This window comes from Alternaria novae-zelandiae (assembly GCF_023758075.1).
Source record: "Alternaria novae-zelandiae strain BMP 2774 chromosome Unknown scaffold_16, whole genome shotgun sequence".
NCBI lineage: Eukaryota > Fungi > Ascomycota > Dothideomycetes > Pleosporales > Pleosporaceae > Alternaria > Alternaria novae-zelandiae.
Window position 1 is genome coordinate 798,604 of NW_026056976.1, and position 25,739 is coordinate 824,342.

The 25,739-nt window shown below is 53.9% G+C and overlaps 7 protein-coding genes across 7 annotated transcripts; 4 read left to right on the top strand and 3 right to left on the bottom strand.

Moving 5' to 3' along the window:
• Nucleotides 1-293: 293 nt before the first annotated feature.
• Nucleotides 294-1,415, top strand: J4E88_007760 (uncharacterized protein; the record flags this gene model as incomplete). The annotated part of the gene is made up of 2 exons (XM_049401375.1): nucleotides 294-483; nucleotides 532-1,415. The coding sequence occupies 2 exons, from the start codon at nucleotides 294-296 to the stop codon at nucleotides 1,413-1,415; spliced, it is 1,074 nt and encodes a 357-aa protein (XP_049253059.1).
• A 389-nt stretch (nucleotides 1,416-1,804) lies between these two features.
• J4E88_007761 (uncharacterized protein) lies at nucleotides 1,805-2,872 on the top strand (the record flags this gene model as incomplete). The annotated part of the gene is made up of 3 exons (XM_049401376.1): nucleotides 1,805-2,167; nucleotides 2,238-2,603; nucleotides 2,696-2,872. The coding sequence occupies 3 exons, from the start codon at nucleotides 1,805-1,807 to the stop codon at nucleotides 2,870-2,872; spliced, it is 906 nt and encodes a 301-aa protein (XP_049253060.1).
• Nucleotides 2,873-6,224: 3,352 nt separating this feature from the next.
• J4E88_007762 (uncharacterized protein) lies at nucleotides 6,225-9,400 on the bottom strand (the record flags this gene model as incomplete). Its single annotated transcript, XM_049401377.1, is given in 3 exon segments — nucleotides 6,225-7,404; nucleotides 7,461-9,376; nucleotides 9,392-9,400. 3 exon segments carry the CDS (start codon nucleotides 9,398-9,400, stop codon nucleotides 6,225-6,227), a joined length of 3,105 nt encoding a protein of 1,034 aa, XP_049253061.1.
• Nucleotides 9,401-17,184: 7,784 nt separating this feature from the next.
• J4E88_007763 (uncharacterized protein) lies at nucleotides 17,185-18,406 on the top strand (the record flags this gene model as incomplete). Its single annotated transcript, XM_049401378.1, has 3 exons — nucleotides 17,185-17,740; nucleotides 17,782-18,272; nucleotides 18,317-18,406. The coding sequence occupies 3 exons, from the start codon at nucleotides 17,185-17,187 to the stop codon at nucleotides 18,404-18,406; spliced, it is 1,137 nt and encodes a 378-aa protein (XP_049253062.1).
• Nucleotides 18,407-20,058: 1,652 nt separating this feature from the next.
• J4E88_007764 (uncharacterized protein) lies at nucleotides 20,059-20,788 on the bottom strand (the record flags this gene model as incomplete). The annotated part of the gene is made up of 2 exons (XM_049401379.1): nucleotides 20,059-20,214; nucleotides 20,270-20,788. The coding sequence occupies 2 exons, from the start codon at nucleotides 20,786-20,788 to the stop codon at nucleotides 20,059-20,061; spliced, it is 675 nt and encodes a 224-aa protein (XP_049253063.1).
• Nucleotides 20,789-22,501: 1,713 nt separating this feature from the next.
• J4E88_007765 (uncharacterized protein) lies at nucleotides 22,502-23,687 on the top strand (the record flags this gene model as incomplete). Its single annotated transcript, XM_049401380.1, has 4 exons — nucleotides 22,502-22,631; nucleotides 22,680-22,806; nucleotides 22,870-23,523; nucleotides 23,585-23,687. 4 exons carry the CDS (start codon nucleotides 22,502-22,504, stop codon nucleotides 23,685-23,687), a joined length of 1,014 nt encoding a protein of 337 aa, XP_049253064.1.
• Nucleotides 23,688-24,503: 816 nt separating this feature from the next.
• On the bottom strand, nucleotides 24,504-25,183 carry J4E88_007766 (uncharacterized protein; the record flags this gene model as incomplete). Its single annotated transcript, XM_049401381.1, has 3 exons — nucleotides 24,504-24,729; nucleotides 24,781-24,947; nucleotides 25,013-25,183. The coding sequence occupies 3 exons, from the start codon at nucleotides 25,181-25,183 to the stop codon at nucleotides 24,504-24,506; spliced, it is 564 nt and encodes a 187-aa protein (XP_049253065.1).
• Nucleotides 25,184-25,739: the final 556 nt, after the last annotated feature.

The following is a 25,739-nucleotide window of genomic DNA, read 5'->3' on the forward strand; positions in this document are numbered from 1 at the left end:
GTAAAGGTCTATGATGGCGAAGGTAGCCAATGGGCGCTCATGAGAGTGACGATGGGACCAACCAGAATAGCTCAGTTCCGCAGTCCGCCTGCATAGGCTGCCTTGAGGCTCTTCTAGACGGGCCAGGCTCATAGTGAACGTCATATCGGAATGTCCACGGAGTTAACGGTCGTTGCTGATATATAAGTGTATGTGCACGGATGGTGCGGCCAAACATCCCACCCACTACAACTACAACTACAACACCAACACCAACATCGAGCACGTACGCTTACAACAATACGAACTACACAATGGCGACAGATACAAAATTCCAAGGATGGCTCGGCAAGGACGAGGAGAGTGTCAAGGGAAAGATGGAGTGGGGTCAATTTGAACCTAAAAAGTGGACCGAAGACGATGTTGACATTGAGATCTCTCACTGCGGTATCTGTGGATCAGACTTGCACATGTTGAAATCTGGCTGGGGCCCTACACCATATCGTATGTTACAGACTGTGTCAACTGCTTCACCGTACTGATGGTTATTAGCCTGCGTCGTCGGTCACGAGATCATCGGCAAAGCCGTCAAGGTTGGCAAGAACGTCAAGCACGTCAAGCAGGGCGACCGTGTTGGTGTCGGCGCGCAAGCACGCTCATGCCTTCAACCAGACTGTCCCGATTGCTCGAACGGCATCGAGAACCATTGCCACCGCGAGACAGTAAACACTTATGGCTCCATCTACCCACGCGACGAGGGCAAAAGCTATGGTGGATACGCTACACACAACCGCACAAACGGACACTTCGTCCTAAGTATCCCTGACGGCTTGGATAGTGCGGATGCTGCGCCGATGCTTTGCGGCGGAATCACCGTCTACTCTCCGTTGAAGCGTTATGGCTGTGGTCCTGGCAAAACTGTCGGAATTGTTGGAGTAGGGGGCTTAGGTCATTTCGGTGTTCTCTTTGCCAAAGCCCTGGGTGCAGACAAGGTCGTCGGTATAAGCCGCAAGGCTGAGAAGCGCGATGACGTTCTCAAGCTAGGCGCTGACCTCTACGTTTCCACTGACGAAGATAAGGATTGGGCCAAGCACAACGCACAAACGCTCGATCTCATTATATGCACCGTTTCCAGCGCCAAGATGCCTCTAGATGGCTATCTTAGTTTGCTCAAGACTCATGGTACTTTCATCCAAGTTGGAGCACCGGACGGCGGAGAGCTTCCTCCCATCAACGCCTTCACGCTTCTTTCTGGTGGACTCAAGGTTGGAGGCTCTGGCATCGGTGCCCCATGGGAGATCAAGGAGATGTTGGAGTTGGCGGCTGAGAAGAAGATCAAGCCATGGATCCAGAAGAGACCAATGAAAGATGCTAACACCGCGGTTGTGGACATGGAGGCAGGAAAAGCGAGGTATAGGTATGTTCTGGAGAACTAAGCAAGCAATATGCACAGCAACATAGCTTTATACGTCTGAAGGCAAACATGTACATTCTCTTGCAAAGATTTACCATTGATGATATGCTCTTGCGGCACTTTATGTGTGTTTCTCACGTTGCGTTTCAACAGAATTGCCGCTCCGCCGACCAATTGATAACATCCTAAGACACTCGCATCTCTTCATACCTATATTTTGTGATGATTTGTAAACGCATCACTATGTTATCCCAAATAAGGAAATAACCTACCCCCTCGGCCCGAACGTTCCCCACAAGATCGACATGTGACGTCGTTGCAAATTCACACGACAACATCAGCCTCACGACTCGCAACTATGATCACCAACCGCCCATACTCGAAAGACAGTGCACTTTCTCGCTGTGCATCATGCCAAACACCAAAACCATTGACGTCCCCCACCTCGGCGGCATAACAGCTGCCTACCAAACCTCCGGTCCCGTGGACGCCTCCAAACCCACCCTCATCTTGATAAACTCCTTCGCTACGTCTTCGGAGCTCTATCGTGATGCATACACGAACGAAACACTTACATCGGTGATGAATCTGGTAGCGATCGAGCTATTGGGTCATGGACAAACGCGCGCAAAGACTGAGAACTGGACGTACTGGGATACTGCGATGATGAATCTGCAGGTTATGGAGAAGCTGGGTGTGAAGAAAGCTTTTGTATTAGGGACGAGCCAGGGAGGATGGGTGACGGTACGAATGGCACTTTTGGCGCCGGAAAAGGTAAGCGACCCACGCCATGTCTAATGATTTGCGACACACTCTACCAGATATTGACAGAGGAACTACCAAGATCCTTGGCATAGTACCTCTTGGAACATCCTTAGACTATGAGTCCCCTCGTTCTCGCGATCTAGGCTGTTGGCACGCCGTTGACCCCCTCGCTGACCGCATCACCGGCGAATTCGGCACCAAATCCAATGAGCCTACGCCAGACTTTGCACCCAGCACAGATTTCTGCAACTTCCTCATCGACGTGGGCTTGGGGAAGGAGGACTGTCCCGAAGACGTCCGCGCCTTCTGGATTGATGAGATTAAGAACAATTATCAAGGCGACGAAGGACGTCGAAGGATAAGGATGTGTGCAATTAATCTTAGAGATCGGGACGGATTGCATATGCGCTTGAGCGATGTGCTGTGTCCGGTTTTGCGGTTGCATGTAAGTGGATGGATGCTTTTCTTTTCATAGCAACGTTGGTCTCATTGCGGATGTGTTCTCTAGGGTGATTTCGCAACTGACTGTCGTCACAGGGAACTAGCGATGTTGTTTATTCGGTCGCGAACGCCAAAGAGGAGATGAAACTCTTCACGAACTCGCCGAATGCCAAATTGGAGGTTATCGAAGGCGGCCAGCACTTCTTGAGCGCATCCAATCCGAAAGAGGTTTACGAGTCTGTTATTCGTTTTGTAAATGAGTATAGCAAGTAGAGCTTTTGGGACGAGGGCTTTGGGTTATGCATGTTGGATGTTGGATAGACCTTGTTGAATCAAACCTTGGAAGTATTTCGACTGGGTGGCTAGGTAGCAAACAGATATCATGACACGGACGCATGAGCTATTTGCGCGCATCTGTTATTCTATCCGCACCGACCCCATTACCGTAACGCCGACGGATGTAGTGTGTCTCGACAGAGAGAAAGGCTATGTAGTTGATTTGTGATGTTGATGCTTGCGTATAGAGGGCATTAGGTCAATACACAAAAATACCAACCCAGTTTATGTTGAGCATCGGAACAGGTGCATGTTACAAGCACAAACGATTAGGGGTCCTTGTAGGCTTCATCGCAAAGATCTGATGGTCCCATATAGCCGCTCTAAGCAAGATAAATACTGTAGGGATAAGTAATAGCACGTGCGCCATTGGGTGTCTGGCTTACCAACAAGGCAAAGATGAGACCTTGCATCTTTCCACATGTTCTAACTGCATACAAAGTATGATGCGCACACAGTCGTCAACATTTGTTTTGCAAGTAATCTTCGCCGTTTGTGTATAAAAGTGCATATCGGTGTGACAAAGGGTGGATATGTTGAGTTCTGGCACACACGCACACTCACACAACGCCATGCTTTTTCTTGCTGGCTATGATGTAATTTGATATGCGCTCTTGCGATTACCCCGCTTATCCCAGTCCTTCAGCTGTTGCTTGCTTTTGCGCGGACCACGGAGTCTTGCCCCTCTCCACACCTGGCACTTGGACTTAGCCTCCGGCAAAACGGCGCTCATGCCACAGTTGTAAACTTGGTCTGCGGGCCGAAAGTATTGCTTTTGACGGAATGGTTCCAGCGCTGGGTTTGCGGGAGAATTATGGATCTATCTCGATGGCCGCTGCATAGGTCCCACAATAGCGCGATAGGTCTGATCGGCAGCGGTGATGCGCTCCAGTGTGTGGCCATGAAGAAGGAAAGTGCGGAGCAAAGCAATATTGTCAAGAACACCGCCTCTTCACGATCACGGCACGTCGGATCTGCGTGGTCAGCTACCAACAGTCACAGTCTAACAAGAATCAGCATCGGCAATCCTGCGACATCACTTCCACATTAAGAGCACGTTATTTTACCTGTATGGCGGGCTATGGGCCATACAGAGCCCAACCGTCGATGCAGCTTTGGATTTCAGACTCGCCTAAAGACCCATGTCAGCATGATCTCCAGTGTAGAACTACACCGGAATAGCCGTTTGGTAAGCGTATTCGTAACATGCATCCACATACCCTTGTTAACGAGATGTGGCTGAGAATGATCGAACCGAAGTCCCGCCCGCTCGCCTCGCAAAGGAAATGCCATCGGTCCACCCAACACCACCTTAGGGTCTCGCACGTGCGTCAAGATGCGAAGGGCTTGCAAAAGTTGGGCATTTCCCAGCAAGTGGGAAAAGTTTGACGAGCCGCCAATGGCTACAATCGCAGCGACATCGAGACTGTGCTGCCCCTTGTGCAATGCGACGAGCGATCAAACGTGGGTTGAGAGACGACCTGGAAGTGATTACTGTTTGACATTAGCATATCTTGTCAACTGGGATGAGAGTTCATTGGCTTGTCGGAACGCGATCTATATCCATGGACTAGGTACTGATATTGTTTGCTTTTTGGGCGTCTTAACCTGATGGACACCGGGGATACTCGATGTAGCCAGCAAGTTCTTACAGCGGGACAGATGCACCTGCAGCCGCATCTGTATCTGCAGCGACATGCAGGATGTAGCCGGTATGTCTCCGCGGCATTCGTCCACGCCGCGCCCCTCTCAATTAAGACCGGTTCCTGCGTCTTGCCGTGGCCCTTGAATCGCAGCATGAGTAGGCGTTTGTAGATGCTGCACCAGAATAAGACTTGATATATTGCATGGTGTACTACAGCCACAGAGGAATCCGTTGATGTTCCCAGGTCTAACAAAGTCGTCTTGGACATAGCCGACATTTGCCAGTAGGGGCGACGGGAAGGACACGTTTCGCATCCTGGTCATTTCGGCAGTACTGCATCGCCGTTTACCTCAGCATGTGCCGTTTGGGGAGCATGTGACGGGTTATTGTTGAAGAAAAGAGAAGAAGGAGTGGGACATCTAGACAGTGGGGTGAGTAGTTGGCACTTGGCTTGTTCCAGGGCTTGACGTCAACAGGCCTTCACAACGGATGGCAGGTGCGATAGGCGCGTAAGAAGACGGAAGCCGGTACACGTCAGGTACAACCCACTGCTCTGGGTGCCTGTGCTCTATCGTTTGGCTCGCAAATCAGCGTGCATGACCGTACAGCGCGAAGATTTGTTACCGCAGCAGGCAGGATTCGCCGATTGCGAACGATAAACTGACTGCCTGAGCCCATGCATCAATATGCAGGCCTCGATTTCACCTTTGACTTGTGTAGCTGCACCGTTCTCGTTCCAGTAAGACAAAACCAATTGCATTTGGCGCCCAAGCGAGCTGTCGGCTGGGAGTTTCAGGTGGTCGTTGGCAGTCTGAGACAGAGACCCGAGCGCACACAGCAACAATGTCGCATTTATGCGGTCAAGAACGCTCTTGTCCGCTGCATATCTTTGTGCACAAAGTCGCGGTAGGAATCCTTGCATGCCGAGATGAACAATGCTTGTATGGATGTATAGTTGCAAACTTATAGATATATAACGGTACTGGATTAAGGTGAGGGGTAATGCACCCGAACGCACCGAAGAAGTAGCTCTGCCGGCTTTTGTTCGTAGCCATGGCGTCCACCATCGGAACTCACCGCAGTGGAGTTCCAAGACTGCCTTGACCAAGTGTAGACTGACCCTTACAGCAATCAGCGTGTTAAAAGACACACGGGTGATGCAATTTCAGGGGTTAGCACAAGCTGCGGGTGCTTGTACCCGGTATAGCTATTGAGCATACGTGAACGTTGCGGTTTACCCAAGTAGCGTAGCAGATGCAGTACGGTACGGAGTATGGTACGGATGTGATATTCGTGCGTCTAAGTGCATATGTGTAGCCAATCAATCGCCAAGGGGCTGTGGTGCTCTCTAAAGCATAGATGTGGTGAGAGCGACGCCCAAGTCCTACTTTTGCAAATCCAGGAGGTCCACCCAATGCAAGGAGATATAGACCCGTGTTGGTATCGTAAACCCAATAAGAGAAACAAAGAGAAACAAGACGTCTCAAGTGGGATGAGCCCGATGACAGCTCTAACAGTGAAATCGCCAAAAAGAAAGATATGGCCGTGAATGGAAGCAAGGAAACATGATACCAAAGAGTGATGCGCTATGATACAGGGTATATGCAAGCAAATGCGAAGAGATCGAAGAGTCGTTGCGCGCAATTAATTCTCCTCCATCAAGGCTTCTTGGTCGCCGGTTTCGCGCCAGTCGCGTGCGCGTTCGGATAGGCGCTTGACACCAGCAATGCGCTCTGCCCAGAGAGATTCCGAGGGCGAGCGGAAGGTGTACGCGCGCTGGGATGAGATGACACCGATTGCCTGCAACACGGCCTTTCGCGAATCCCTACCGAAGACAGCAGGGTGGTTGATCCACTCGAGACTGGACTCGAGTTCTGCGTCAAGCGCATACATGGTTCTGACATCAATGCCTGCTGCAGGAGTAAAGGGGCTATCCGCATGAGGCGAGGGCGTTCGCGCACGCAAGTCGCCACTGGTACTGTGCAATGTCGGTGATGCGGATCCAGTGCTGCCTGCTGCACTGGATGGTTCGTTGCGTCGGTGACCTGGAGGTGGAAGTGGTGGCAGACCTCCTTTTCCGAGTCCTTTTAGAATACTGCGCGTTTCCTTGAGAAGGTGGTGTGCGCGGTCGTGTTGCCCACGCGAAACAAGCGTCAATGCGCGTGTCAGCATGTCTGAGGTGAGCAATTCCATGCGTCGCTGCACGACGTGAGGATGAGGTGGGATGGGAGGTGTTGGTGGTCTTCCAGTCGGGCTCTTCTTTGGCCCTGACGGTAGCAGAGTGATGGCGAGTAACGACGGGCGTGGTAAATGTGACAAAGACCCTTCGCGTAGGATGTCACCGTACGTCAGGTCTGCCTGGATCAGCGGCACTTCTTCAACGCTGAGTGTGCGTGAGTCGTCCTGGTCGAGCGGTCCACCGAGAGCCTCAAGGCCAGACACAATCGACTCCCAAGGGTCCTGAGGAAGCTGTTCTGGTGAGCCGGTGTCTGGTGCAATGGCTAGTTGGACCAAAATGTCTCGCTTGTCGCCAAAACGCAGGTCACCCAACGCGGCTTCGGCGTCTCGTCCGGTGGCTCGTTTTGTAATCTGTAGGGCGCCGCTGATCTTGACAAACTTGGCAGGAGAGCCTTCGGGTAGTCGTAGCTTGAGTTTGACGTTTTGATGCGAGGTAGTCTGGAGGGAGCCGAGACAGCCAGCTGCACACTCACGCAGCATCATCCAGTCTTTGACGTACGTGTACGAAGCCTTGGTGCGGGTAGAAAGTTCAATCATGGTATCGGGCTTGTGTGTCAGTCCTAGACCGAAGGAGTGGATGGAGACCCTAGATTACGTGTTAGCAGTGGTTGCGCGGATTTGTGGGAGGAAGGGGCTACGGACTTGGCAGCCTCGGCGCGGGAGATGACAAAGTCGACGCTTTCAGCATCGGAGGTGGAGGAATCGCTGATGAGCAGGATGCTGGAGAGGGGGTTGCTGGACTTGCGCTGCATGAGCAGATCCATGGCGACATTGGCACCGTCGACGACATCTGCGCGCAGGCTCTTCTGGCCGACGGGGCGGATGGAATCGAGCACCTTGGGCCAGTCTCTCCACGCCTTGCTCGTCATGCCGACGATGGGGACACCACCGCCGCTGGAGCCGAAGGTGACGAGGCCCATGCGGTCGCGCTCGCCCAGGTTGTGGACCAGGAAGCGCAGGGTGTCGCGGAGCAGGTTGATCTTCAAGCCCTGCATGGAGGAGGATACGGGGATGACGACGACAATGTCGACGGGCACGTGGATCGAGGGCGGGGGGCGCGGCTCGGGCACGGCGGCGCGCGGGGCGCTGTACTCGGTCGGGGCGGTCATGGTGGACCTGGCGGCGCCGTAGGACGAGTTGATGGAGGAGAGGCGCTTGGGGCGGCGGTAGTCGTCGTCGTCGGGGCCCGAGTTGTCGTGGTCGTAGTCGGGCAGGCGGGCGGCGGTGGGGAAGTCGAGGCGGATGTCCATGAGGGCGCGGCGCCAGAGGTCGAGCTGGCTGCGGTCGTGGAACTGCAGGTGGAAGGCGGGCAGCTCGGCGACGGAGAGGCTGAGGGTCAGGACGAGGCTGTCGGGCGCGTGCTCGACGTGGTTGAGGTGCTTCTTGATGAGGATGGAGCCCTTGAGGGTGCACTTTGTCTTGGTGAGGGGCGGCGTCTTCTTCTCCTTGACGCAGATGAGCATCTCGGAGAAGAGGTAGCACTCGAGCTCCTGCCACGACTGGCGGTCCTTGCCGACGCGGATGTGGCCATGGAGGCGCAGCTTGCCGAAGCGCGAGAAGTCGAGGCCGTGCCAGTTGTCGACGCGGGCGTGCAGGTCTTCGGTCATGTCGTCGAGCAGCGCCGCCGGCTCGTACGGCGGCGCGGGCGACTTGGAGCGCTCGTAATCGCTCTCGGCCACGCTGGCGAGCGGCGGCAGCGGCGGCGGCGCTCGCGGCAGGTCGTCGGGGCTGGGCCGCCACTTGCCCTCGACCACCTCGACGGTGACGAGGCACGTCAGGCTCTGCTGCTGCCGCGACCGGCTCAGCGTAGGGAACTCGCTGCGGACGGTGACGGTGGGCGCGGGGATGGGGCTCCGCACGCCGCCGCGCGGGCTGCTGAGGCTCGTCTCCATCGACTGCACGTCGTAGTCGTGCCGCCGCCCGTCGTGCGTCGCGGCATACTCGCTCGACGACGCGAGCCCCGTCGCGCCCGAGTCGCTGCGCCCGTGGGCCCGCGACTGCGCCTGTGACAGCGACAGCGACGCGCCCCGCTCGGAGCCGCGGTCGCGACTGTGGCTGCTGTCCCGCTGCCGTGTGTGTGTCGTGGGCGGGTATCGCGCCGACGCGTTGCTTCCGGTGCGCGACCGCCCGTGCTGCTGCTGCTGCTGCTGCTCGTCGTGCGGCCGCTCAGCCTGGCTGTCCCACGGCGTGGGCGTGTTGGCTGCGCTGCGCTGGCTCTCGGCGTGCGGCGGCGACGCCTCGTGCTGCACCGAACGCACAATCGTCGACAGTTTCTCTGCGCGCACATCAGCCTGCCTGCCCGCCGCCGTCTGCGAGGGCTGCCTACCAAGGTCGAGCACGTTGCCCCCTCTGCTGCTGTCGAGCCCCAGCGTCGCATCGCACGTCGGGCAGTGCTGCGACTCGAACTCGCGGATGTACTCGTAGAAGCACGCCTCGTGCGACACATGGCCGCACGAGAGCTGCAGTATCCGCTCGCCCCGCAGCGTGTACTCGAGGTTCTCCTCACACACGCAGCACTCGCTGCCGATAAAGGTTCGTTCCCGTCGTGTCCGCGTCCGCTCCATGTCCATGACCCCGGCCATGCCTCTGCCCGAGCGAGGCGGCGGTTGCGAGCTGACCAGAGTCGCGTCCGATCGTTGTGTGTGCGACGTCAAGCCTTTCGTCGTGTGACTGCTGCGCGAGTGCGGACGGAGGCCTAGGAAAGACATGAGCGCCCGGAGCTCCACGACACGTCTCAATCGACCAACTCGACTCTCTTCTTGCCTCTCTTGTCCTGTGTGTCGTATCTGTCGCCCAGCTGCCGGAACAGGTAGAGATTCGTATCCAAAGCCTCCTTGGGTGTGCTGTGGGGTGGGTGAGGACGACGGCGTCCAGACAAACAAAGTTCAAAACCGTTCGACATGGAAGGGCCGGGGCTGGGGCGGGCCTCACTTTGGGATCGCCTCAAGCACGTTTCAGCATCCAGAGAGCACACGGAGCAGCGTTGAAGAGCCCGCGGGCTGGGTGGACCTTTAGGTTAGAGCCACCAGGTACCGGCAAGCTGCGTTAGCCGGGGTATTGTGCCCGACGCGATTCGAGCCGTCCAACACGGGCCTGTCTGCGAGGCACTGTGCACAAGGGGAGAATGCGATGCGCCGGCCCGTTAGCTTTCGTAATTCAAACAGCTGCAGCGTCGCCGCCCTTGGTCATCACCCACCATCGCGCAGCACGCCGTCTGGCTTCCATCACACCTGGCCTCCACTACCAGCCCCGACGACTGCAGCATCCCGTTTGCAGCCAAGACTAAGCAGCACCGATGCATGGCTGCACGCTGCACGCTGCACGTACGTCGCGCCATCCCTGCACGGGGGGCGTCGGAGGCACATGGGCCCCTGCCACGACCAACCGGACAGGGCTTGCGTGAATAGGGAGCCTTGGGAGCGACAGCCATGCGCCACCCCGTCAATCATTCGCCCTTACTTTACACGCGATTCAGTCCGTGAGTTGGCCCATGATGGCGGGCCAGAGACCGTTCGCATCGCAAATCCCCAACCTTGCGGTCCGTGACCATGTCGAGCCGAGTAGGGAGACAGCCCACATACCTGCTTGAGCGCTGGCGAGCTGAATCGAATTAGGAGACATGCAGCCTCAATACGTCAGGGGGAACACACATGACAAACGACGCTTCTCTTCCCTAATCTGACGGCCTTCCACCTCGTCCGCTATACCTACTTGTCTGTCCTGTATCTCCTAAATAGGGGACACGCTAGAAGCTCTGCTTGCCTCCTAAACCCATCGTCCACTATCCAGCGTCACGGATTCAGTACCGAGTCAGTCTCTTCCGTCAAGGTTTGCCTGCAGCTGGGATCTCTCGGAAACACACCACTTCTAGAAAGCTCCTGTGAATCCTGCCAGGAGCGACTCGCACAAGGGGAACCTTACAGGAACAACCCTTCTCCGCGTGTAATGCGCGGTTAGTCGTCTTCAGTCACGCAAGCGAGCGTCACACTATGTTCGCAGGCGTGTATCTGGAGCTTCTCTTGGCGACCAACTTGCACCGTCGTTGCGGACAGATTTGCAACTTGCTCCTGCCACCCGAACCCTGCACGACCGTCAGTCACAGTTGAGCCGTAGTCAACTTGGTGTATATTCCGGAGCAGCTTGTACAAATTCGCGTCGGACGCACGACGCTGTAGGCATAGCGGTCCCTGGATCTTCCGGCCCCAGGCGGGTCTTTGCGTAATCAGCACATGGCACGCACGTGGATGCTAGAACGTCATCATGAGTTTCCAAGATGCGGCATCTCCCAACTGTTCAACCAGCAACGTCCATCACACACATCAAACCCTCGGATCTACGGCAAGGCAAACTACCCCCATGCACAGCTCTGCACCAAAATGTTTTCGTACCAGGGTTTCACAAACGACCCTTTCTTTCATCTTCTTGCACAGAACAATACGCACATTCGTTACCGGATTGGCCACGCCAACTTCCGCGGTAGATTGCCAATACGTGTGCTCTAACTGCAGGCTCTGTACAGGCTATGCACAAGAATTTTTCGTCACTCGAATTTTCTCCGCCCTTACCAGTTGCAAAGTCTGCATCGCCCTGCCTTTTTAGCCGGCACATACTCGATCTCGCTTCTACGGAGCGCCGTGCGTACACGCGTACGTAAGTACTGACGACGTAAATGAAATCCATAACAATCTTTTGAACCAGCTCCACATATGCCCTGAAGATTCGCTGCATCAACGGATCATCTTGCAGTCACGTTTGACAATGGCTGTCAGTGTGCGCGGTGGATGCGAATAACAGCTGTGACCACCGTGACAGACGCCTCATGCCGCGAACCATTCGACTATCTGCCTTTACGACCTTTGTCGAACGCTGGTTGCCTGACCAGTGAGCTGTCATTGAGCTGTCATATCGTTAAGCCCCCTTTCGGAGCTGTTCATGTACGCATGCCCAATAGTTTCTGCGCAATGGCAAGCTCAACATTGATTTGCTGGTAACTGCCTTCAATGCATTGAAGACTTGACCTCCTACATGCAGCATTAGATTCGCTTATTCAACACTATTACTCGCGGACGACAGCGAAGTCACTCCCTCTCATCTCATTCCGCTATTGCTGTTATTAGACATATAAACGTGCAACAGTCGTTCTGCTGAACGAAAACACAGCAGTTCAATCGCTCCACAATCTCCGTTCCTCATCTTCTGTTGTCTTTCGGAGCGACCCTGCCCCACGGTCGACGTGTAGTGATGCGACTCATGGAGCTCACTAGTTTTGCGACGGTCTTAAACACCACACCACTACGGAAGCCACCTCGTCAAACTCAAGATTAACGGGCTTTTGCGCCGAGATTTAAGCGACAAGATTCTATGAATGGATTCCTGATGATCATGCTCGCTCCTTCCCGTCTCTCGCCTTGTTTTCCGACTCCACTACTTCTAGAAGATCCCCTTTTTCGGATGAATTCCTAGACAGCCATCTCATAGCGTCTTACAGCAAATTTGTCACACACACCATAGCTCTCATGCGAGAAAGATGACGACACTGGAAGAGGATGAGAGTTGGGTACGTACTTGAAGCTATCCACTGTTACTGAAGACACCTATGGCGCCCGCATGAGCGGCCAGTGGGAGGTCCGAATACGTGGTATAGTCTTAAGACAGCAGGGAAACTTACGACAGTATATAAAGTATGTGCCCGTCGTTTTCCACGTGCATTACCGGAATAACGTCGGTCGGAGGTGTGCATAATGTAGCTCGCATCGCCTGAGAGCCGCTACTAATACGCCTGGGTACCTTCCCCAGATCCTCCAGCAGCTTAGTTATTGACCGCATCCACAACATCGTCCACCCACACATAATGGTTCACGGCTCCATTGCGAACGCCAATGCGTAGGTCATGTATCCGTGCAGCCTGGAACAACAAGTAAGCTAATGATGCCGACCACCTCAGTGCGGAGCGCGTAGATTTCAGCTAGTGCCCCATGTTGGTTCCCCTGCACCATTAGGTAGCTATTGGGTACACGTACTTGACGATCGTCCATGGCAATGGGCGGAACCTCTAGCTCGGCATGTGCTCGCGGAACCTGCTCCGCCTCGTTCGCCCGTCCCTGTCAAGGTTAGAAGCAACACCATCACACTTATGCCCAACGACCCTAACTGCACACTACGCATCAGGTGACGTACGCTGATACGGTCTACGGGTCCCTGTTTTGGTGTTTCAGCTCTACGTCAACAGGAGCTGACAATACACAGTACGATTGATTTGCATCAGATCAGATCCGGATGATCAGCACTGGAACGACGTCCGAGCTCTGCGATTGGCAGGCACGTCGTGTGCGCGCCATCAAAAAGGTTTCAGCCTACTGCTACATAAATACACTATTCACAGGACATATGCGGCATACATCGTAGTATCACACTTGATGCCCTTGGACCTACCTAGGCACGGAGCCAATGGCGTAATACCAGCTCATCCGATGAGTGACGATGGGAGCAATACCCTCAGCTGCCAAGGTGATGACGTTAGCGCTAGGCGAGAAGACATTCCACCAGCAAACTACACAGTGCATGCATCAAGAAAGCGACGAGCAGACCAGCCTCTTTGCTAAATATCGGTCTCGCTGTTTCTTTGTAACTCATGGGTGTGAACACGGGAACAGAAGCGCACCTGGGCTTGAGGCATTTATGCCGTCCCTTGACGGCGTTGCATGCTAACAAAGTGCTTGCTAGCCCCGGTACTTCTCTACCGTGTTCAACCCCTACCCATCTACAGAATATCGGTGCGCGTTGATGCGGTCAAGCAAGGATCGGAAGCTGCAGATATATGCACACTCACGGCCAGTGCATCCAGATAAACTGTGAACTGGGCGATCGTCGGAGCCAATCGTTATGGGTGTCGCATTGAGCATAAAATGCAGGCGTTTGAATATGGCTTATATGAGTCTTTCACAGTTTATCTTCCGTACAAATCGACATGGTCGCAGTAATAGACGCGTGCATACCCAAGATCGACGGTCGGATGCGTTTGCGCTATACAGATAGCCGACCCATGGAGCATACTCTAAAGCACCAGTTCGGTGCGTACTGGAAATAGCATCATCGTCGCGATATATTAGATTTTCCTTCCGATCGGACCAGCGAGTGAAACGGCCTAGGTCTTCAGCGCAGTAGGAAGCCGAACCACTCGGATGCTAGCCTGTCGATCTGAATCGTCGCATCGAGTGAACTCGGAGCACCCCATGGGCTGCTACTGGTATCACTTCGAACAAACGCGGACGATTTCCCGGTCGCATGCAGGGTCTACACAATACTCATGTACACCTAAAACGAGCGGTAGATTGGCGAGCGCGATGCTGGGTCTAGAGCTAGGCTGAAGATTATATAAGCTGGTGAGTTATTACCCCATGCATGACGTTATTCCTGAGTAAACCCTCTCGAACGGAAGAGAAGATGGAGGGAATAGGCGGCTCGATCAGAACGGACGGTGGCCCCTACATCGCTAACCTACCTATGGTATCACGATGCCTGGGGACACTCGCGGCAACAGCGAGATCTACTGTTCCTACACTCGTGAATCAAGCCAAGAGTTTATACCGCATTTCTGACTGCATTTAAATATTAAAGGTCGCACGTCTCGGACAAACATCATGTTCTCTACGACTCAATCCATCAACTTCCTGTCACATGACATGTAGCTAGAGTATCGACAGCGTGGTACGTACGATTCGCGACAGCTACCTAGGTGTAGGCTTTGATAAAGGCCTAATAATCATACGGGATGCGCACTGATACTTCTAGGCCATTGTTAAACAATGTACTCGATCAGCTTTTCCAAATCCGAATACGTGAACATGTGTACTATTTATGAGTCTTCCCAAGAGAACTGTAGGTTTTACTTGCTCAATATTGCTTCTCCAGTACATCTATCATTTCGCAATGTCTTGAATCACTTCTTCAACTCGTACTCATCAAGATCCGAACAGTTCCACGCTTCCTACACAACATTGCAACCCGTACAAGAAGAGGACCAAGGAAATTCCAAGGTACACTTGTACCACTACTTCTTCCCAGACACTCAGGGGTTCGCACTTGGCCCCAGCCTGTCATGACTCAGCAACCTACGCAAACTCTTCACCTCCGTAGTCACATCGACACGCCAACCTCGCGCCCAAGAACGGTCGAGAGGGTCAGTAGACCCTAGCAACTTCAACGTCTTAGGCGGTACCGGGCAAATGTCTTATTCGAAAGCCTAGAAAGCCGTTGCGCAACGTTGCGGCTCCCTCCGCCTCTACTTGCCAAGCCAGATGGGGCCGCAACCGTCGTGGTTTACGATGACGACGACTCGGACATGAGATGGCAGTCGCCATGCTGGGGATTCCCGTCAGTGGGTGGATAATCGAACGGGAGATGGCATTTGCCATAAACGTCTCTCCATGACTTGCTGTACCGAAGATCCTTATTCCCTTTTCGTGTCGATCTCGCCTATAGTTTCTAGTGATGACATACAGACGGGGCGGCAGTACGGCCTCTTGACCCGTTCGGCTCGAGGAGGACTGCGTATATTCCTGCTCGCAATGCAATACGGGTACAAGACTACGAATAGAAGAGTATGCGAGTCGGTCATAACAAACAGAAAGCAATTGCACCACCACACACCTTTTGGAAGTCTATGTGTCTTGTGCGAGGTTGCCATATTGTCTCACTGTGGTGGACGCAGATGCGTTGATCATCATGGGGGAGGGGCGTAGGGCAATCGCAATGAAGCAGCCGAAGATCGCAATCCGCATCGCAGTTGGGCAGAGGAAGAAGGTTTACCCTTGGAAGACGCGCATTCGTGTCCATGGAGACTGATCAGCAAAGGACCCGCAGGCTAAGCGGTCAAAGCTTGTCCGGGTATGCACCGCCTCATGGCCCTGCGTGTCTTGCAAAAACCCGAAGGCTTGAGTGTGGCTCAAGACCATTCAGGAGAGGCTCTGCACCAAAGTGAAAGTTGGGGTAAATACGTGAGAATGTGAATTGAGGATAGGTATAGGAGACAATTCCCTGCAGACGCTGACAAACAAGCCGGGCGACTCGGGTTACAAGCAACCGAATCCGGGGTACAAAGACACGACACGCCAAGTAGGTCAAACTGTGCCGTCCCTCGTCGACATCAACTCTCAGCCGTGCTACCGTCGCAATACATGTAGTCATTCCACCTCGCAACTTCAGAGGCTTACTTCTGCATCATGAGCTGGACGAACTCGTTGTCTGGATTGTGTTAGAGCGACACGTGTGATGGCAGCAAACAGGACGTACAGTCAATTCGGCCGTCGCCGTCCTGGTCGGCCTCCCGGATCATCTCGTCAACCTCGTCATCGGTCAATTTCTCGCCGATAGAAGTCATGACGTGGCGCAGCTCGGCGGCGGAGATGAAGCCGTTGTTGTCGCGGTCGAAGACCTTGAAGGCCTCCCGGATCTCCTCCTCGGAGTCGGTGTCCTTCATCTTGCGGGCCATCATGGTCAGGAATTCTGCACGAGGTTAGAGCGGGGGTGTGGCAGAAGTGGGAGGGAGAGGTGCCTGGGAAGTCAATGGTGCCGTTGTTGTCGGCATCCACCTCGTTGATCATGTCCTGGAGCTCAGACTCGCTGGGATTTTGGCCGAGCGAGCGCATGACGGTGCCCAGCTCCTTGGTGGTGATTTGGCCTGTGAGGCATCATCGTCAGCGGGGTCAAACTCGGGTGTCTAGTGCGGAGTGCGGTTGCGTGGGCAGGAACGAGGGCGCTCCCAGGGGGGCAAGGTGTGGGTGGTGCAGGCGACGGAGAGTACTGACCATCGCCGTCCTTGTCCTGCATCGCAAGGTGGTTAGCTGGTGTTGGGTGGCAGGCAGGGCTGGGCGGCCACTTACAAACAGAGAGAAGGCCTCCTTGAACTCGGAGACCTGCTCCTCGGTGAGAGAATCGGCCTAGAGGGCAGTGTTAGCAATGCGCCGGGCTGGGGGCGGGCGTGCGGTCGTCGTGTTTTGCAGGGCGGGGTATGTGCGAGGGCGCGCGGGCGGGCGGGGCTACACACCATGTTGTCTCTGGGTGGTGGGTGGTGGGTGCGAGGGTGAAGGGTGCTGGGCTGCTGGGCGACGATGGGCTGGGGCGGTGGATAGAGCAGAGGCGCAGGTGTGGTGTGAAGGAGGGTCCCGTAGTGTTTGCGGCTGGGCAAGATGGGCTGGAGTGGAGCAGGCTGTCAGACGGCCGTCTGTTGGGGAGCTGGCCTAGCGTCGCCCAGAGCGGGAAGGCGGCTCCCTCGCCGGCGCACCGCACCTCAGCCGCCGACACGCCTGCGAAGCGGCCGTCACTCACAGTCTGGCCGTCCTCTCAGGCTGACCCTCGCCAGCCCAGCATGTGGCGGGACCGAACCAACCTCTTCATATCCTACCGCCAGTCCTACGCCCACCACCCCCAGCAGAAGACGCGCCATGCCCGCCCGCGCTCCAATGGCCCCGGCGACAGCACGCGCGTGTCCGAGGAGCGCCAGGGCCTCATGTCCAGCGGCGCCTACCACGACGACGGCGACGCCGTGATTGAGATGGACCTGCTGCCTCCGCGCTGGCTCGACGTGCAGGACGAAATCACCCAGCACCTCGCCGACATCGCCACGCAGACACGCAAGCTCGACCAGCTGCACCAGAAGCACGTGCTGCCTGGCTTCGACGACGAAGACGTCAAGAGGCGCGAGGAGCGCGACATTGAGCATCTCACCCAGGCCATCACGCGCCTCTTCCAAAAGTGCCAGCAAGCCCTCAAGCGCATCGACGCCATGGTCCGCGACGCAAAACAGCAGGGCAGCATCGCCCAGGGCGAAGACGTCATGGCCCAGAACCTCAAAATCGCACTGGCAACCCGCGTCGGCCATGTCAGTGCCATGTTCCGCAAGAAGCAGGCTGCCTACCTCAAGAGTGAGACAACCCCCGCCTCGCAGCCCTGGCTATGCTAACAGTCTGTCGAGAACTACGCGACCTTGGCGGCTTCACCTCGCCCTTCCGCGTTGCAACACCCGTCCAAAACCCCTACAACGACCCTGCCTTGCAAGAGTCGGACGCCGATCGCTCCTTCTCCCAGTCCACTCTCCTCCAGACAAAGCAACAGCGCATGCGCCACGACCCCAATCAAGCAATCGTTGCTCAGCGCGAGCGCGAAATCGAAGACATCGCCCAAGGCATCATCGAGCTAGCAAACATCTTCCAAGAGCTGCAGACCATGGTCATCGATCAGGGCAGCATGCTCGATCGCATAGATTACAATGTAGAGAACATGTCGCGAGACGTCAAAGAAGCCGACAAGGAGCTCAACGTCGCCTCTGGATACCAGAAGCGCACCATCAAGAGGAAGATTATGCTACTGCTAGCCATCTTGATCGCAGCTGTTTTCATACTACTGTCGCTCAAATTGGGCAGGAAAGGAGCAAATAATACGCCCGCCGCTCCACAAGTACCTGACGTTCCGCCCGCCATGGCCATGGCAATGGGATACAGACGACAATCAACAAGCACGCGCACAAGTCGCATATGGCATCGCAGGAGGCGGCGCTTGTGGCAGGGGACGAGAAGCGACCCACTAGATAAATACATGTCAAGCTGAGCTCTCCCATATACTATTTCCAATCATCTTCTCACTTCACATCAGACTACACGCTCAACAGCTACCTCTACTTCCAAGTAATCAGGCATCAGATTTGCTGCAGGATAGAGTGCAGCGGTGGGCGAGGGCGGCGTAAGCATCGCTATCGGGGTGGCGCAGGCGGGTGCAACGGTGAGCCCCACAGCTGCATGGGCGTTGGGTCAGAACCAGACTGCGGTTTAGGCACCACCATGTCAGACTGCACAATGCAAGGCCCCATAGTCTCAGAACTCAAAAGTGTAAGTCGCGTAGATTCAACTCGGTGCGTGTTGCGAGAGTGGACGTAAATAGCCAATAATGGTGGTACCTCGGCTCGGTTGCTCTTCTACGCCAAGGTCGTGAATTCAACTCGTGCTATTAAACGTGCATTCCTAAGAAGGACTTTTATGTCATTACCAATTAACGTCTCTGTGTTCTCTGGCTCAGCTGATGAAGCAACCTGCTCGCTCTATGGCCGTATCATTACTAGCAAATCGTACGTGAATTACGAGGAAGCGTGTTCTTTCGAGGCTGTGTTTCGAAGACCTGCTCTAGAGAAGGTCGTCGCGTCGTTGACAATTAGCTAACAAGACGCAATGTAGTATACATCTCTGCCTAGGTGTCTATATACCTCATCATACCAGCTTCCTTGTTCACACGCAGCAATGGAGCCATCAAGCTCTCCACCCGTTGCAGACATGGTAACACCGCTATCCGATTTTCAAAAGATAGGTCACAACACATATCTCTGGACATCATCATCATACCTATCCCAACTCGCAGAGCAAACTCCACTCATCCTACTCTTCACTTGGAACGCTGCGGCCGCAAAGCACATCGCCAAATACACACTTGCCTACCAGAAGCTTTTCCCAACATCCCGCATCCTGCTGGTACGATGCTTCACCCCAGACATGTTCCGCCGTACCTCGTCCTACGCCACTTTGCTCGAGCCAACAACAGATCTTGTAGCCGAACATACCGCTTCAGGAGGACGCATCCTTGTCCATAGTTTCTCAAACGGCGGCGGGAATCAAGTCAATGAATTTGCAAAAGCATGGAAGAAGAAGTATGGAACAGTGCTACCAATGCAAGCACAGATTCTCGATTCCAGTCCGACCAAAGGCCCGTGGATGCAGAGCCATGCAGCCATTTCCGCGTCCCTTCCCAGAAACACGTTTTGGGGTTGGTTTGGTGGGGCGCTGGTTCATCTTCTCCTTGTCCTCACATTTATTGCAGACAAGACTACGGGAAGGGAGAATATGATGGTAGTTCTCTGCCGAGAACTGAACGATGAATCGGTGTTTGATACCAATGTACCGCGTCTGTATTTGTATAGTCGTTCGGATACGATGGTTCGGTTTGAGGAGGCAGATGAGCACGCTGATCTTGCCAAGGCAAAGGGATGGGATGTCACAAAGGTGCAGTTTGAGAAAAGTCCGCACTGTGGTCATATCAGGGAGGACGAGAACAAATATTGGGCAGCGGTTATGGAAGCTTGGAAGAAGGGGCCGAGGAGTGGTAACATGTCTACTTGATCTAGATACCAGCGTAACGCAGTCCTCATCTTCCTTGTGTTTATTCTAAGCGGAATCTGGTATGTTGCGTCTTGGTACGTCTACAATCGAGCTGCCACCAGACTCAGATATATGTTCCACAGTAAACCGCAGAAGCTGAGGAAGACAATACGACGCTCGACAGGGATGAAGGTGGTGCTAAAGAAGTTGGCAATCGGCCAGACCTTGTACGAATCGAAGATGAGACCGAAGAGCTCCTGTTTTAAGTATTAGCACTGCACACAGCAGCCCTTCGGCAGAGGGCCTACTTACGTTTCTGAAGTCCTGCCCAATCATCGCAACTGTCTTGCCCTTCATGAGACCAATCAGAATCAGGAACATTGACTGGTTCAGTAGCGCGCCCATGGTTATGCACTGTATCTCGCGAGTAAGCTTTAATCCGTCACCACAATTGGAGCATAGGCCACTCACGTCCGTAAACCACTTCTTGAAGATATTCCACCAGTTCCTCACTCTAACCTCTTCTTCCACAATGCCCTTTCCTTCTCCATCACCTCTCAGCATTATGCCCTTCTCCTCTTCACCTTCGCCTACAGCCCTTGTTTGCTTGACGGTCTTCCAGCCCGGAAACGCGCGCTCGAGCCAATTCTGCCAGTGGTAGTTGATGGGCGCGGTGAGTACGACCATGATGGCGAACTGGGTAAAGAGGACGCGGTCGAAGACGAAGGGCTTAGATTCGTTCCATGCTTTCAAGCGTTGCGCGATGACGTTGCTGCATGAGTCTATGGCGAGAGCGGAAAGACAGGCTACCGCGATGGGAGGTAGCTTCATCGTGACGAAGAAGGTATCTTGGAACGCGAGGAAAGCCGGCGGAGAGTCGCTGTCTAGGTAGTTGATGAGGATGGTGGGGATCAGGTCGCAGGACCGATTGCGAGATGCAGATCAGCGAGGCTAAGTAAGCATCGCAGTACGCGGGCGTTTCGGCGAGGCGGTCACGGACGGTTTCGTAGCAGGGTGGTTGTAGTGGTGGAAAGCCAACAAAAGTCAATCGGAGTGCGGCATGGCCATCTGCTTCGGCTGCGCCGTTGCAATGCCACTCCACATTGGTTGGTGTTGCTACCTACTGCGCTTGTCGGGGCATTGGCGCTTGAATCAGACGGTGGCTTGATACGCGTCACAAATGACTCGGCAGCACGCTTATCGCTCTCTCAGCCTTTACGAGGCCTTTGCCGCGGTTTTGTCACTTACTTAACTTCTCGATTTCCTGGTAGGAGAGGACCTGGAGCTTCATACCTCCCAATATTAAGCCGCGCACGAGTGGCCGAGTTATGGCAGCAGCCCACGGAGCCCTGGACAGGCTGCTTCTTGAGAAATCTTGGTGGCGTACACGCTGCACACCTATGACAACGCTCGGCCGAACAGGAGGCACATGAAATCTGCAGAGATCGTAAATGAGGTAGGACAACATAAGCCAACAGTTTTGGAATAAGGAGCCGAGATGAATTGGAATACCTAACACATCTCGCCTTTTACGCTTGATAGGTTAAGCAAATACCAGACATTAACGAGTTCATGATCGCATCCAGCGTAGCCTCATGCAGTCCCTGAATCTATTGCAATCTCTAAAGCAATGGGCCGTTATGAATTACAGGCTGTGATAGACCATATTGTGTATGGGGTGACAACAAGCTGTTGATGTGTAATTGAGTCTGTATCTACACCAATGCCCCGCAAAAAAATCGCAATGTGAGAGAATACACTCCAGGCTAAAAGCTTGTCTTGTCCAATAAATTAAAAGAAGAGTTAACAGATAGAGCGAACTATGCAGAGAGCTACTTGCAAGCACAACCTGTTGCATGTATACCTTCTTGACTCGAATCTTGGCGTAAGTAGCCAGGGTTCAACAATAGTTTGTATATAGATCGCAAGGGGAAGACCTGAAATGTATGAATAAAGTAGAAGACATCAAGTCTGTTCAAGAACCCAAATCACATGCAATTTAGGCTTCCAAGCAGTAACTAAATAGCCACGTGTCAGAGCAAGAACGCGATTGCGTAGAATCCAAATAGTACTCCGAAACCGAAACTCTTTTCAACCCGCAACGTAATCTCATATTACTCTACTGTTTCTTTTTCTTCTCGTTTCTGTTGGTGTTCACTCGTGGCACTCCCCGGCTCGAACCGTGCGCATGGAACAAGCCGACCAAACTCCGTTTAAATCCACCAACGATGACATAGCGCTATACATCATCATTGCTCAGATAACGTCACCGCATAACCAGCTCACCAGTTAACATGCTAAACAGATCTGTAGTCACGTTCGAAAACAAAGCGTAATGTGGGGTTCGATCTGTGTGCATGAACTGGAGATCTACCGAGGCTCAGTAATCGAAGGTGGGTAGACGGCATCGGCGAGCGTGTTGCGCCGTCGTACACCGGTGCTGTCTCTTCTTTCGTTAGTTAGGTACAAACCATCGTTTTTGCCTCACATCTGTGTCTGTACTCTGCTCCCAAGAAACGATATCTTTCAAGAATTACCACCATCATGTCAAACAAAGCAGCATGGATCCCAGAAGCAAAGGGCCAGCTCCAGGTCAAGGAAGCTCCCATGCCAAAGGCAGGCAAGGGCGAGGTTGTTATTAAGAACCACGCCGTTGCCGTTAACCCCGTAGATTGTGAGTATCTGCATTTTCTAGTAGGAATGAGTTTGCTAATTAGAGCAGGGAAAATCCAGGACTACGGCATCTTCCTGCAAAAGTATCCCAACGTCTGTGGTACTGACGTCGCTGGTGAGGTGCACGAAGTTGGCGAGGGCGTTACACACGTTACCAAGGGCGACCGGGTGCTAGGGTTCGTCTTCCGCCTTCAACCTTGAGAGCTTCCGCGGGGCTGTGAACTAACAGCATGGTACAGACACGCGTTCTCACTCGTGACTAACGACCCCGCGCACGGTGGATTTCAGCTCTACACTGCTTGCAACGCGCTCGTCGTATCGAAGATTCCATCGCACATGACGTTCGCCGAGGCCTCGGTGCTACCTCTTGCCGTCTCCACTGCCGCCGCATGCCTCTTCAAGAAGGAGACCCTCGCGTTACCCTTGCCATCCTCCAACCCCTCTTCTACGGGCAAATCAGTGTTGGTATGGGGCGGCTCGAGCAGCGTTGGAGCGACTGCAATTCAGCTAGCCGCGGGTGCCGGTGTAAAGGTCGTCAGCGTAGCGAGCAAGCACAACCTAGAGAAGCTCAAAGGCCTGGGCGCAACAGCAGCCTTTGACTACAAGGACCCCAAGGTCGCCCACGACATCATCGCTGCTCTCGAAGGCACGGAATTCGCGGGTGTTTGTGACGCCATTGGTACACCGGATGCTGCGGCTGCCTGGGCACCAGTATACGAGAAGCTCGGTGGACGTTATGGCTCTGTGCTGCCTGATGCAGAGGGCCTTCCAAAAGGTATCGAGGGCACAAGCGTCTTCGGTCCAAGTGTAGCGCTGGCGGACAAGTACGTCGGTGACGTTGTCTGGGCTCGGTGGGTGCCAGAGGCGCTGGAAAGGGGTACACTAAAAGCTGTGTAAGTATCTATGTACCAAGTGCGTGTGAGGCATACACTGACTTCGTGCACGTACCTTTAGCCCAGAACCACTGGTAGTTGGAAAGGGACTCGACGCTGTGGCGGAGGGCTACAAGAAGCAGAAGGAGGGTGTCAGCTTTCGCAAGGTTGTGATTGAGTTGTGAGCCCTATCGGAACACTAGCCCACACAACGAACATGTGATAACAACATGTCGAAACTGACGCGGGGCATAGCTCTGAGTGATTGTGTCCAGGCAGTTCCTCTAGAAGCCACGTCCGGCATTACAAGCACATGCATGCGCTGAACATCAACAAGTTTCTGCGGCCCCGGCGAAACATAACCCCGGTCGGGTCCACTTAAAAGTTTTTAGCTTCCTGCACTCTGCTTCAGTTCACGTGCTTCTTGTTCTTCTTCTTCTGCAGCTGCAAGCGTATCCAGCGCTCGCCCCTGTGTCGCATGCTCATTGACACCAGTTTCTCTGCTTTGAGCACTTGCTCTTGTAAGTACTACTGCTCTCCCAACTTCCCATCCCTGCACCATGATGAAAAGCATTCCACATTCGCAGTTTCCACGCTAGCCATCAATCGAACCTACTTTAGATGGTCAATGAGCGCGAATACCTTCCTTGGATGTCTGATTTGCATTTCAACCTCACATTACACTTCTGCTTGTTTTCGACAGCTTTCGCTGACTCTTAACAGGCCACCTAGACTCCGCCATCGTTTAGCATTCATGCTGCTATGACCAACGTGTATGCAGCTCTGTACGTTACCCAATTAGCAGTGCTCACTACACGATCGTACATAGTTGGAGTTTTGACTAGTTCATTCAATACTCATATACAATTAACACCAAGAATACCTATACTTTGCCACTTTCTCTTGATGGTGTTCCACCATACTAATGCACATTGTCTGCCAGAGCTTCGTTCCATCTTTGCTGGGGTATAACAGTTGCTTCGCACTACAAGCTCGATCGCTTAGAGCATGAAGAAGGTGAACAGACCCGTCATACCCGCGAACACAGCGCTGCCAGCGAGATGGGACGCAGCACCTGTTGCTGAAGAAGGTGAAGGTGACTCGGATGTTGAAGTACCGTTTTCGTTGAGCTTACCACCAGTGCCGGCGGTTGATGTAGGCGATACGTTTTCGGTGGCCTTCTCAGAAGCGTTCTTGAATGCATCAAGAGTGTTGGGACCAGACGCCCTAGACAATGTCAGTGAAAGCAAGCGACTACAAGATAAGCGGAAAACTTACGGGGGGTTGATAACACCGACCATGCCATTCTGGCAATGCATGCCCTGAGAGCAGTAAAACCAGACGGGAGCTGAAGCATTCTTGACCTCATAGGTGAAGGTTGTGCTGGCGACGCTCTCCATATCAGATGTCGGAACAAAACCGGAGAAGAAGCCACCGTCCATAGGCTTTAAATTTGGACGTACGAAGTCAGTGTATGTCCCACACGCAGTTCGTATATGGAGGATCTTACCTGGCAAGGGTTGGCGAAGGTAGCCTGAGCGACGGAGTGGTTCTTGGGCCAGAACGAGAAGGTGACAGTGTCGCCCTCAGCGGCCTTGAGGCTGTCTGGCTTGAAGACAAGATCGCCAGCCTTGTTACCGACAATGACCTTGTGATCCATTGCGAAGGTAGCGCTGGCCATGGCCGAAGCAGCGAAGATGGTTGAGAAATGCATTATGGTTTGTTTGTTGGTAAAGAGACTAGCTCGTTTGGGAATTAAGAAAATGCGGGTAGAAACGAAGGTTGTCTTGGTGTGTAATTGGTAGTGAGAAGAGAAGAACGTGGACCTGCCTGCCGAGCCAAATGAGCACATTTGCGTCCATTATATAGTATATAGAGAAACAGTTGCCGCCTGTTGAGCGGATCAATCGGTATACGCATGCCATGCCATAACACCTTCGAGACTTCAGGCGTCGCGAAGGCACGCTTTCTTGACGCCTGAACGCTTGAAGCGAGATCTGGGGAAACAGGGCGGTCAACGTGTCACAATGCAGAGGTCTGCTACTGGCTATGTTTGCCATGGGCGCCTGTATTGAGCCACTTGCCGCTCGGGTATGGCTGTTTCGAGCCTGAGGCCGATCCTGTGGCTGTCCAGGAGCTAAGACCAGACCCTTATTTCCATGGCAAATGCGTTTCTGGCCAAGGGATGAAACTCGCTGTTGGTCGTTGATGGAACGCGAGATGTTTTGGAGAGCGTG